Below are 13,341 nucleotides of genomic sequence, written 5' to 3'. Positions count from 1 at the left end.
AGCCAGGAAGGTCGCTCTCACCAGAAATCAGCCATGCCAACACCTTGATCTTGAACTTCCAGCCTTCAGAACTGTGAGAAAATTAATTTCTATTGTTTAAGTCCTCCAGTCTGCGGAATTCTGTTATGGCAGCCCTAGCAGTCTGATGTACCTTCTCTCCAAATAAGGTTGAGTTTAAGGTTCCTGGTGGACATGAATTTTGGCGGGGGACACCATTCACCCCATTGTAGGGGTCATATTTAGCTTTGTCTGGCTGGTCTTGAGTTGGAAATTGGGACAAACAGTAGGGAGGCTGGCCCTCACTGACCACGTCCTGACCATCTGGACCATTGCTATGGCTGTGGACCAGTTGTGGTTGGGCTTCCCAGACCTGCTGCTGCGGAGGACATGGGTCAGAGCTCTCCTGTATGGCCTGGCCGGCGTCCGTTTGCATGTCCAGGCTCTTGTCCTGCTGCTGCTGCTAGCCAGCTGTGATGCTGAGGGAAGCACTTGACCTGTCTGGACCCCAGTGTTCTCTCTCCCCTTGAAAATGGGGCATGAAGCGGTTCTCCGTGGGCGGGAGAAAGATGCTCAGCATCAGGGCAGGGAGAGAGGTGGAGATGGCGAGGGTGGCTTAGAAAATATTTCCCTGGTGATTTTGCTAAGCCCATGGCCCCTCCTGGGTGGAGAACAGCTGGGCCACTTGGCATCTGGAGCCTCTGCCAGCCATGAAATTCCACAGTGGTTTCTCTTGGAGAGAGCAATCTTCCTGCTGGATCTTCCAACCATATTTTTATTTTTCGTGGCGCTTGATCTCTTTTGGAATGTACTGAAACGAGAGAGAAGATTTTAAACTCATTTTCGTGCCGGTTAAGCCAATGATTTAATCTAATTATTTTTACTCCTGTTTGGGACATGAGAGTGATGCTATAAAACCTAGACATTTCAGCTGTTGTCCATGAAAGGTATACAGTTCTTAGCAACTTTATTTTAAACCGTAGAATTGGGGGAAAATCACGATTTTTTTTTTTTTTTTTGCTTTGGTTTCTGGCATTGGGTGGTTTCTAAAACACAGAAGTCGAAATGCTAGAAATTTGAAGCTATTTAAATTACTCCCCAGCCTTCCTACCTAGCTTTCATAGTTTCAGGATAAACGTCAGGGCTTAGAATATGGGGTTATTTTTAACCAGGGTAGAAAGCAAAGGGAGAAGGGCATGTTTTGAGGCAATTTTTTTTTTTCCTTTTTGAAAAATTCAATTCACAGTTTCTATTCCCTGAAGAGAATCAACTAATCAAAAGGTTTAAGAAAGGTCAGCATCTAATGGAAGGACACCTCTGTCAAACAGTCTCCGTCTGGGAAGGGTCACGGTTCAGCATCCAAGCAGCAGTTTGAAAAGCCGGGAAAGGAGGGATAGCCACACCACCTTCTGGGCATCCTTCCGGGCAGAGCTCATCCTAGCAGCTCCTGGGTTTGTGTCAGAAGGGAGGTGGAAGGCCAGATACTCATCACTCAGCGGGCATTTCCTGAACACCTGTCTTGTGCCAGGACCTGGCAGCTCACAGACGTGACCAGTGCAGCCAGAGCAGAGCAGACTGGAGAAATTGCCAGGGCTGGACCACGCAGGGTCTTGAAGACCTTGATAGGGTTCTGGGCATTTCTCTGAAGAGTAGTTGAAAGCCATTGAGGAGCTCTAAGCCATAAATGCATGTGGAAAACAGAAAGGAGCAGATTGAGAATGGCCGTGGGGAGGTCAGGCAGAAGGCGGGTGCAGTGGTCCAGCCAGAGTGGATGCAAGTGGTGGAGATGAGGAAGCTGAGGGACTCGAGAGCTGTTTTGGAAGTAAGATTGTGGAGGATTGGCTAAAAGAGGGCAGAGTGTACCAGTTAGCTTTCAGTGCAGGAAATAGGAACCATTCTCAATATTTTCAACAGAAAGGAATTGAATTCAGGGAATTAGGTCCTTACAAAATTGCAGGAAGGGCCAAAGGAGCAGGAATTGGAAATGGAATATTCAAATTCAAGAACATCTTATGTACAAATAAGGACGTAGATGCTATTGTCAGGAGAGCCTGTCAACACTTAGATCTCCAAAGCCTTGGTTGCCAGAGGAATAACACCTCTCCCTCTTTTCTGTCCTCTGAATCTGCTAGGTTGGCCGAACCTACTTCTCATTCAGAACCCTAGCTGCATGCTAGGTCAGGTTTCACAGAATAGGAAGCAGGGCTAGTATGTGTGAACATGCAGTGCACGGCCTGCACACCCGTACCTAGTGTTCTCGACAGGAAGGCTCATGGAGGGAAGTCGAAATGGATGCTGAGTGCCAACTGGCCTGTCCACTTATCCAGGGTATGAGGGAGGAGGAGGTCATCAAGGATGGCACCAGCCCAATATGGAGGGTGGGCCATTCGCTGGGGACAGGTTTAAGGTATTTATAAGATGGCCAGAGAGTGATGTGCCATTGCCAGCTGGGTATGTTAGGTCTTGAGCTCAGGAAAGATTGAGATCTGGGAGAAGTCTGCAGAGATTAGAAAGTCAAAGCCAGGTCACCTGGAGAGAAGAGGGCTCAGAGCAAATCCCCTGGAACCCCAAGATTTGGGGTCCCACAGAGGAGAGGTCCCTCTAAAGAAGACTGGGCAAGTGTGGACAGTGTGAGGTCAAAGAAACTAAGAGAGAACATTGCAAGAAGATGGAGTCACACAACAGTGTGGGTGAACCTGAATGCGTTTTGCTAAATGAAAGGAGCCAGACCAAAAAGGCTATATATTCCATGATTCCATTGATATGACATTGTGAAAAAGGCAACACATCAGGGGTTGGGGTTCGGGGGAGAGTTTAACTACAAAAAGGCTGCAGAAGGGAACTTGGGGGTGGGGGAACTCTTCTGTCTCAGAGGCGTGAGAACCCATAGAAATGCACATCACAACGAACGAATCTTACTGTGTGTAAGATGGATGGGTGGATGGTTGGATGGATGGATAGATGGATGGATGGATGGGTAGATAGATAGATAATACATACATTCATTCATACATTCATACATATGTTCATTCATACATAAAAGAAGTGGTCAGTTTTAGTAAATGTTTCAGGGAGGTCAAGGAAAATGAGTGACAGGTTTCCCTTGGATCCACAGAATAATGGGCTAGACCTCTGTATGAGTGGGTTCTGGGCTATAAGTGGAATTGACCTAAGACATGCAATGTGTATTCCTCCTTTTGAGAGCATGACTTCTTGACACGGCCCTTGGATCTTCCAGGAATACAGAACCTGCTCCTTGGATAAAGGAGACCTTAGTCCCGAGATGTGCCCCTCCTGTGGGTAAAATGCTTGGATGGAAAGAGCCTGGTGCTGGTTGGGCTCCCAGCCTGGGTTCTTCTCTCACCTGTGCCAAACAGTGGTTGTGTGACTGCAGGTGACTCCTTAAGCCTCGCAGAGCCTCCATTTCCTCATCAACAAAATGGGAATAATGATCTTCTCAGGACTGACATGGCAGATTAAAGGACTTTGAAAAGTCAGTAACGCAGCCTCCAAAACTTGACGAGGGTGCCACTCTCTCCATGGGCTTGCTGCCCGTCCCACCTCCCCCAGGCCAGTAACCCCTGGCTTCCTTCATGCCTCACCATCACAGCAGGCTTCTTCCTGTCTCTCAATCATTTGTTGCCTTATTGGACCCTCACCAGCCCGTTTAAGGGCACATCCTCAAGGCTAAGCCCCTAGCCTAGCACCTGGCACATAGTAAATGCTCAAGAAGCATGTATTGACTTGAACTCGTTCAGGATCAGGGTATTCGCCATCCTGATAACCTCCTGCTTTCTGAATAACTTTGGCTTTCTCCAGAAGTTCCCATCACCCTCCAAGGTGAAGAGCTGCCAGGCCTAAGGATGCTCACAGATGCATCAGGGCCTCATCCACCTGCTCCCAGAGAGTCCATCACCTGCTGCGTGGGGGCTTAGTAAATACTTGTTGAACAAATTCATACATTTTGGAACTAGCAGCAATGTTGGCCAAAGTATAGAGCCTTGAAAGGGCAACATAAATTCAGGGTTTCTGAAATACAATGGCATCACCCATGTAACTGTGTGTGTCAACAGGAAGGGTCAAGTGTGCTCTAGGGGTCTGGCTTATAAGGTGTTAGAGAACTTAGTAGCTAGTGGTGGGGAGGGGATGGCAGATGTCCCCTAGGACCTTACATTCCTCCCCGCAATGTTCAGGAAGGCAACTGGCGGGAAAGACCTCCCGCCCCAGTTCCGCCCTGCCCTGCACACAGTGGTGGGGGGATGTTCCAGAACCAAGAGTGATGGAGAAACCAACTCTGGGCTCCGAGGTCCACAGGAAAGAATCCTAAAAGAGGCATGGGGAGTGGCTGCTGAGTCGCTGGCAGCTTTATCTCCCCTCCTCCTCCTCCCCTGCCCGCCCCCGGGTGTGGACGTTGCTGGAATCATCTGTGGTTTCCTGAGCTCAGCTCCACCTGCAGACACATCTCTTCCCTACACCCACCAGATTTCTTCGGCTTAAAGGCTTACGCGTGACCTCGAAAGCTGCTTGTGTGCGCCCTGCTGATTCCTCTCTTCTCCCTGGTGGGGATTTGAGCAGATAGGGCAGACTCAGCCCCTCTCGGACACGAAAGCATCCCACCGTTGAACGTGGCTGGGGGCCCCCAATCCCAGCGAGCCCAAGAGAGGAGAAGAAGGTTTTCTCAGGAAGCTGGGATTAAACTGCACCAGCATTCAGATCCTAACATGGCCGGTATAATCACGCTTGCTCTTTTCCCCCCGCTAAGCTGATCTCATCTTCTCTTTTGCTTTCACAAACCAAGGCTCATCCTCTGGAACAGCAGGCACAGACCTGATGTGGAGGGCGGAGCCTGTAAGTCAACAATCCTCAGAGGGATGGCAGCCTAGCTGGGATAAGTGCGGTGCATACACTATCTGTATCACTTAATCCTACAGCAGCCTGGCGGGCAGGTTCCGTTACATCCCCATTTATAGGTGAGGTAACAGTCCCGAGGTGTTAAACAACTCGCCAAGGTCATGCAGCTAACAAGTAAAGGACAGAGGCACTTCCTGAAACCTAAGTTACCTGCTTCTGAAAACAAAGCCTTAAGCAGCTGCATAGGCTGCCTGCAGTTTAAAATTGCTGCTGTTGAAATAGAGACACAGATGTAAAGAATGGACATGTGGATACCGGGGTGGGGGGAAAGGGGGGAGGGATGACTTGGGAGATTGGAATTGACATATGCACACTATTAGGTAACTAATTAGAACCTACTGTATAGCACAGGGAACTCTACTCAGTGCTCTCTGGTGACCTAAATGGGAAGGAAATCCAAAAACGAGGGGATATATGTATATGAATAGCTGATTCACTTTGCTGTACAGCAGAAACTAACACAACATTGTAAAGCAACTATACCCCAATAAAAATTAATTAAAAATAATAAAATTAAAAAATAAAATTGTTGCTGTTGATGACAAAGGTGGGAGGGGTGGAGATCCTGCGGCATGTGCTCTATGGTCTCTACACCCCGCCCCCTGTATGCCAATTTCTAGAGGATGCGACTCTTAAACTGGGGAGTGGACTGGTCCCAGCTTCCAGCTGCCGACTAGGGAGGGCAGGGTGGCCGTCTCCCTGCTTGCAGCCTTCGCTCTCCACGCCAGGGCATGCACACACAGTAACGATGACTATTTCACCACCTTGCATGGCAGCAGATCGCCACTGAAGAAATAGAAGGACAGAGAGGTTAAATGACTCGGCCAGGGTCCCACAGGCTGATGGGTAGTTGAATCAGGACCCATTTCAAATCAGTGCAGCATGATTTCTATCCACGTTAGAGGCAGCCCTTAACCCTGGACGAGGAACTCAGGATCCCCCTGCTGAGTCCTGGCTTATGTGGTCCCTGAACTAGTCACTCCCCCGCTGAGTCTCATCTGGAAAACAGGGATATTTGTGGCGGCGGTGCCTGCCTCATGGGCTCAGGGTGTGTCCAGAAGACTTGGGTGGGTACAGAGGGTGATAAGCAGCTGGTAGCTCTGCCGGTCACTCTGTCTCTGCTGGCAAAATTCAGACCATGATGGCATTCACTCCCTTCCACAGCCCTCCAGCGTACTCATGGGGTCACAGAGCAAGGCACTGCGGCTGAACCATTAGAAGCCTGTTCCTACCAAGGACAAAGCCATTTATAACCCACATCCCCTCTCTGCTGGAGCCCAGACAATAGTGTCCTTATGGCAGAAAGCAGCATTACTTGATTCTAATTTTCCAAGAGTGCCCAGTATTGGATAAATCTCTGCTTTGGAGAATCAAAAACTGTCTCGCATTTTCATAGCAGAAATGTCTGCTTGATCTGCCCTGAAATATCCCAGACAGTTACATTTCTCCTGGAAACAAGATCCTGGACGCAGGAATGTTGGGTTACTGCCTTTATAATTCTCCATCTCTGAGCCGACAAGCCTTGAAGTAGACCCATGCCCTTGAACTGACAGCAGCAATTCTATTAAAGAAGTTTGATTACAGGGGAAAAAGAAGTGAAAGAATCTATGTTTCATTAAATGCTGCTTGTTTTAAAGTGGGAACGTGTTCTGGGAATCTGGGGAGCTAATGTTTTCTAGGTCTTGTTGGGAGAATCTCATCTTAAACAGAAAAGTTTTCTGTTTTAAGGGAGAAACCATCCTTTCAGAGCTTAGAGCCAAATTATATTTACAGAGAAGGGATTTTTGTCCTGGAAGTTTATCAGCGTTTATCAGGTGCCCACTCTGAACCAGGTATCATTCTAGGCATTTAAGAGGTTTGCAAGGGTAACAAAAGCATTCTAACAGGATGAGATGATGTAGATTGTCGATTGTCATTTTTGTTAATATTTTAGCATTGTTTATTCAACTGAGTGTTAAGGTCTATTGAGAACCTACTGTGTGCCAGGCCTGGCCGAGGCACTGTGAATGCAATGCAGGGCAATGTGGATCCCTGCCTTCCAGAAGCTTCCGGTCTAGCTGAAGTGCTGAGGACGTGGGGGTGTTTTGGTGTCTGATGGGGAACCTGCAAAAATGACATTCACAAAATAAAATACTTACCTGTTGGTCATCTCCAATGGGGGATGGGGCGGTGAGGAGGAATTATTCTGCCATTACAGGTGACATTGAGGTCCAAGAGCCCATAACAGAAGTGGCAGTACCCACCCCACAGGAGCATCCTTGGGCCAAAGAAGGGCCTATGACATGGTACTCAGTGACCTGAGATGCCACCTATGCCAGTGGAAGCACACCTGGCACCTGAGGGGCCTGAGAGGTTAGGGGACAAGGATGCTGTCGGCCCTCACCTCCTCCCTTGTTCCAGCTCGGCATCAGGTCCCCCTCCAAGCTTACCTAGAGCCTCGCCTCCCATGGATCGTTTCCCCTGCTCTGTGTGGCACCGCTATAAGAGACCTCTCCCTGGGGACAGGAGATTTTCCTAGTGCTGGCACTGCCATCCTCGACCCTGCCAACGTCACTTGACCTCTCTGGGATCTTGGCTTCCCCCTCTGGAGTGACAGGTCCATTGTGGGCAGGAGGAGAGATTGGGAGGAGGGGCTGATGGGTCTGGGACAGGCTGGAAGGGCTTTGCAAGAGGCCGCCTGTCCCTGAGCTCTGAAGCGACTCTAGCGGAAGGGGATGGGCCTCCCCTCTCCTCTTCGTGGAGCTGCTTCTCATTTCTGACTTGACAGTGGTGAGGGAAGAGTATTCCACAGTCCTGGGCGGGGGGTGGGGGGATGCAGGTTTGAAGCCCACCACAAGCTTGACACGCTGTAACAGTAAGGCATGTTATTAAAATTAGTCTCACCGTTTTACCGATGAGGAAACTGAGGCACAAAGAGGTTAAGGAATGTGTCCCTGTCGACCCAGCCTGTAAATATTAGAGCAGAGAACTGAACTTGGCCATGTGACCTCGGAGCCTGCCCTCCCAAGCAGGACAGCCATCCCTGGCCTCAGCCTGATCGTTGGCAGGGATTGTGTTTGTAACAGATCCGAGCGTGTGTTGAAGCCACTTGGAAAGCTGTCTGCTAGGAATGTGATTGGAATCCATTGACAAAACAAGGAACCATCCCGATTTTCTTCTTCGGTGACTTTTGACTTCTTTATACTTTTTTTGGTAACTTTATCGAGATGTAATTCATATACCATACAATTCATCTGTTTAAAGTGTACGATTCAGTGGCTCTTAGTATTCAGAATTGTGCAAGCAACACCACAAGCAATTTTAGAACGTTTTCATTACCCCAAAAAGAAACCCTGTACCTTTTAGCTGTCATCCCCCAAACCCCATACCCTCCAGCCTTAGGCAACCGTTAATCTACCTCTATCTCTGTGGATTTGCCTGTTCTGCACATTTTATATTAATGAACTCATACCATAGGCAGTCTTTTGTGAGTGGCTTCTTTTACTTAGCAAAATGTCCTCAAGCTTCCTCCATGTTGTAACATTTATCAGTACTTCATTTCTTCTTATTGCCAAATAATATTCCATTTGTATGTAAATATCACACTATTTATCCACTCATCAGTTGGTAGATGTTTGGGTTGTTTCTGCATTTTGGTTATTATGAATAACACTGCTATGAACATTTCGTGTGTGGGTTTTGTGTGGACATATGTTTTCATTTCTCCTGGGAAGATACTTGGGAGTGGAATTGCTGGGTCATATGGTAACTCTGTTTAACCTTTTGAGGAACTGCCAGACTGTTTTCCAAAGGGACTGCACCATTTTGCATTCCCACTAGTAATGTGTGAGGGTTCCAGTATCTCCACATCCTTGCCAACCCCTGTTATTATCTGTCTTTTTGTTTATAGCCATCCTAGTGGGTATGAAGTGTTTCATTCTTTTTTTTTAATTGCAAGGGATATGCAAAACATGATCAACTTTAAGGTACTAGAATATGGGGATAATTCCATATCCAGCAATGTTTTCCTAAGAGTGCAGGTCTGCCCTGGACAGAGAAGTAGCTGGCCTCTCCCCTGGCAGTCTAACACCAGGGGGGCTCTTCAGTTCCATGGCCAACCCCCCAGGCCTCAAATGACACCCCTTGATAACTAATATTGAATACCTTACCATGTCCTCTTGTCTTCCAGCGATTCATGAGTTCCCCACAGACCTGTTCTCCAATAGCGAGCGACAGCACGGAGCCGTCCTGCTGCATATCCTTGGTGTAAGTGGCCCTCTCGGGGTGGGATGTCCCTAAACTTCAGGCATGTGAAACCTGTCTTCAGAGCACAGCGTGTCAAAGGTCTCATCCAGTCTTTGTAGAGCCCTGTGAGAACAGATGCTGGATGTGTTTTAACCACAAAGAAATGAAATCTTAAGGATATGAAATGACTTGTTCAGTGTCACACAGCGAGTGGCCCCAGAGCCGAGACAAGGATTCACGTCTTCTTGTGCCTCATTTTCTGCTTTTATAAAATGGGAGTGACAGCATCTTTCCCAGATGTATAAATACAAGTGAACACGGGTCAAGTCCATCAGACGTCACAGGGCACGTGATAAGGGCTCTGTCCCCTCTTGCTATCATGATCCCCTGGATCCCCCCACATTTTACTGCCTTGGCATAACTAGTTTAAGACTTCGGTGCCCTTCTTCTCAAACTTCCCTCAGTGTTAGATGAGCCTGATGACCAGTGGTGGAGTTCAAGTAGCCGTTCAAAAAGGCATAGTGAGCTCAAAACTAAATTATAGGTAAAAGTTGCTCTTCTCTGCAGGCAAACTACAGCCCGCAGCCACTGCCCATGTCTGTAAATAAAGTTTTATTGGAACACAGCCATTCTCACGCTTTTCTGTATCATCTGTGGCTGCTTTTGTGCTTCACTAGCAGAGCTGAGTAGCTGTGTCGGAGACTCTGATCCACAAAGCCAAAAAAATTTACTATCTGTCCCTTTGTAGGAGAAGTTTGCCAGCCCCATTGTTTAGTGCAGGGAAATGAAAGTGCTCAGGGTTTAATTTTCTACTTTGCATCAGTCACAGCAAATGTTCCTCCTGATGTGGTTCCCTGAGCACCCGGAACCATCTGCTTACATATTTAAACCCAACCCAGTATTCGTCTTTGCAAGAGATAATTAAGCAAGTGAAAGCTGGGGTTCTCACATAGAGAGTCGCCACCTGAGAATAATGTATGAGTGAAGTTTTAATTAACAGGATAAACCACTGGTGAAAATGAAGGTTGTGGGCAAATTTTGAGTGACAGACCCGTGTATTATTTCTCTAATAGAGTTATTATCTTCCTAGTATCTCTGGCTTTCCCATGCCCTCTCCTTTCACTGAGGGGGTGTGGGTTTGGCAAATTAGTCCCATAGTTCTGTCCCTCTGCCTCATCAAAGTCTTGACAAAGCTTTTTTTCCTGAACCTGAGAGGACCTCAAGAATTTTGCAGGAACCTTTTTTTTTTAATTTTTTAAAAAAATTTATTTACTTATTTACTTGGCTGTGTTGGGTCTTCGTTGCTGTGCGCGGGCTTTCTCTAGTTGAGGCGAGCAGGGGCTATTCTTCCTTGCCGTGCGCAGGCTTCTCGTTGCAGTGGCTTCTCTTTTTTTTTTTTAATAAATTTATTTTATTTATTTATTTTTGGCTGCGTTGGGTCTTTGTTGCTGTGCACGGGCTTTCTCTAGTTGCGGTGAGTGGGGGCTACTCTTCGTTGTGGTGCGGTGGCTTCTCTTTGTTGTGGAGCATGGGCTCTAGGCGCGTGGGCTCAGTAGTTGTGGCTCACGGGCTCTAGGCGCGCGGGCTCAGTAGTTGTGGCTCACGGGCTTCGTTGCTCCGCAGCATGTGGGATCTTTCCGGACCAGGACTTGAACCCATGTCCCCTGCATTGGCAGGAGGATTCTCAACCACTGCGCCACCAGGGAAGCCCAGCGGTGGCTTCTTTTGTCACAGAGCATGGGCTCTAGGCGCATGGGCTTCAGTAGTTGTGGCGTGCGGGCTCAGGAGTTGTGGCTCATGGGCTCTAGAGCTCAGGCTCAGTAGTTGTGGCGCACAGGCTTAGTTGCTCTGTGGCATGTGGGATTTTCCCGGACCAGGGCTCGAACCCGTGTCCCCTGCATTGGCAGGTGGATTCTTAACCACTACGCCACCAGGCAGGAACCTTTTAGGCCAGGCATTACCCAACTATGTCTGGAGAACCAAATCTAGCCTACCTCCTGTTTTTATAAATAAAGTTTTATTGGAATGCAACCACACCCATTCCATGGCTACTCTTCTACAGCACCAGAGTCAAGACGGACTGTGTGGCCTGCGAGGACTCAAATATTTACTATCTGACCCTTTAAGAAAGTTTGCTGAGCCCTTCTTTAGAGCAAGAAAAGGCTGGAGCTTTAGAGCCAGTTTTTGTCTGTAGCACTAAGAAGCTTCTCAGAACTTCGGGCCCAAGTGAAGGAAACAGTGGTGTCATCTTGGCCCCCTTTTCTCTCCAGTGTTTCTGAGGCGTCAGGGGAGCCAGAGGCCCTTCACCCTCACGGGACACCCTTTGCCTGGGAGATGCTGTTGGGGGGAACTTCCGAGGGTGTGAATTCAAGTCGGTATCCTAAGCTTTGTAGCAGGGTCTCTCCCACCCTCTCTCTGTCCACTTTACCCACATCCCCAGTATTTGTTTCCTTTTTCCTTCCCCCCAAAAGATAATGTGTCAAATTCAGCGAAAGCCACACCTGGACTCCAGTAGACATCTGCCTCAGATGCTTTGGTCACAGTTGATAGATCTTCCACTTTAATCACAGTTAAATAATTGTAAAGTTGTCATAATATCACGCTGTTTTAGCTGAAGCAGCCCAGCCTTTCCCTCTTTTGCGAATAGGCCATTCATGTCACTTTTTCTTTGAAGAAAAAATGGCTTCCACCAGCGCCTAGAGTAAAATCCCATCTCCTTTCCACAGGTCCTGCTCCTTGCCTCTCCCTCCAGCGTCACATTCTTTATTTTCCACCTTATTCTCACTCTTTTCTACCTGCACCAGTGACCTTGCTGTTCCTCAAATGCATCAAACATGTTCCTGCCTCAGGACCTTTGCACTTGCTGTTTCCTGGCAGTTACAGATACTTCATTTGCGTATCTGCTCATCCCCCACAAAGAGGCAGAGGCTTTTCCTGGCATCCTCGCCACCTATCCCTAATGGCTAGAATAGTACCTGGCACATAAGATGAGCTCAGTAGAGCCGTGTTGGGTGGACAGGTCAGGGAAGAGTTCTGTAGATGAAACCATCTAAAAACTACCCATCTGTTCTTACTCTGTCATCAAACAGAAGAAACGGAGACCTAGAGATGTGACTTATCCAAAATCACAAGGCAAATAATTCCGAGGATTAGCACTGGAATTTGGACTCTGTTCCATGAGCCTCCCAGTGTAAATGGCTTGTGGATTTTAACCTGGACCGACATCAAGCAGCGTCCCAGGAAATGCTGGGTCTCACGTTGCCGTCTGTTTTGGCAGGAGGTGGGCAGTCAGTAACAAGGAAATGATGCCTTCTCTAAAACTAAAGAGGGGAAATCAGGATGATGATTATTTTAAACTCTTAAAGTGGCAATTTTGAATACTTTCCTCTTGGCCCTTAAGATTAGGATCTTGCCTTTTGAGGGCCTACCGTGGTGCTGAGAGAGAGCTGCTTCTTTAAGAAGAGAGGAAGGGGCACAGGACCCTGTGGCATGAGTTCTGGTCCCCTCCGCTGCTCAGCAAGTGATTTCTCCTGTCTGGGCTTCAGTTTCCCCATCTGTCAGTGAGGGAATTGAGGAATCACATCTCTGTGGTGCTGGAATTTTCCTCTGTGCCTCCCTCTGGTCACCTGGCCTCTGCCCGAGCAGGCTGGTTTGGAGGGTGATGGACGCCTGGCCGTGCCCATCAGTGGCAGGAGTTCTGGCTGACACTCTCTGTCTCCCCATTTCCTTCACAGGCTCTGTACATGTTCTACGCCTTGGCCATAGTGTGTGATGACTTCTTCGTTCCGTCTCTAGAGAAGATCTGCGAGGTACGTGGGAAGGACTTAGGACCCTTTGGCAAAGCCTGGGTGCGGGGCTGGGGGTGATTGACACGTGGCATGTCGGTACCAGGCCAAGAAGGACCGGGGCGGGGAGCAGGCCCAGGCAGAGGCAGGGCGGGGCAGGACAGGATGTAGCATGGTTTGGATTCTGCTAAAAGCTATCACAGGTGCTTCAGTGGCTGAACCTCTGTGGCACCTCCTCTACGTCAGGGCTAAGGTGGCCGGGCTTCTACCTGGGGTCAGTGACGGGCCCCCCACCCCGTTTTCCATCAAGCCCAGAGCTCCAGCCCTTCCGAGGACCCCTTCTGTAGCAAGCTCAGTGGGGAGGTTGTGCTGGCCCAGGGATTGGATTCTGCAGTGGCTTCAGAGCCCAGGCTGCCCAGGAGTG

The 13,341-nt window shown here is 48.5% G+C and overlaps 1 protein-coding gene across 3 annotated transcripts in view; it reads left to right on the top strand.

The window, feature by feature from the left end:
* Window positions 1-13,341, top strand: part of SLC24A4 (solute carrier family 24 member 4) — a 171,727-nt gene that overhangs the window by 100,644 nt on the left and 57,742 nt on the right. For all 3 annotated transcript variants that reach the window (XM_082384543.1, XM_082384542.1, XM_082384544.1), the window contains exons 3-4: window positions 9,077-9,153; window positions 12,867-12,941. In XM_082384543.1, the coding sequence (XP_082240669.1) occupies window positions 9,077-9,153; window positions 12,867-12,941 (152 nt within the window). The remainder of the gene's footprint in view (window positions 1-9,076; window positions 9,154-12,866; window positions 12,942-13,341) is intronic.

This window comes from Balaenoptera borealis (assembly GCF_965194805.1).
Source record: "Balaenoptera borealis genome assembly, chromosome: 3".
NCBI classification, from domain to species: Eukaryota; Metazoa; Chordata; class Mammalia; order Artiodactyla; family Balaenopteridae; genus Balaenoptera; species Balaenoptera borealis.
This window is presented reverse-complemented; position numbering and strand designations above follow the sequence as displayed.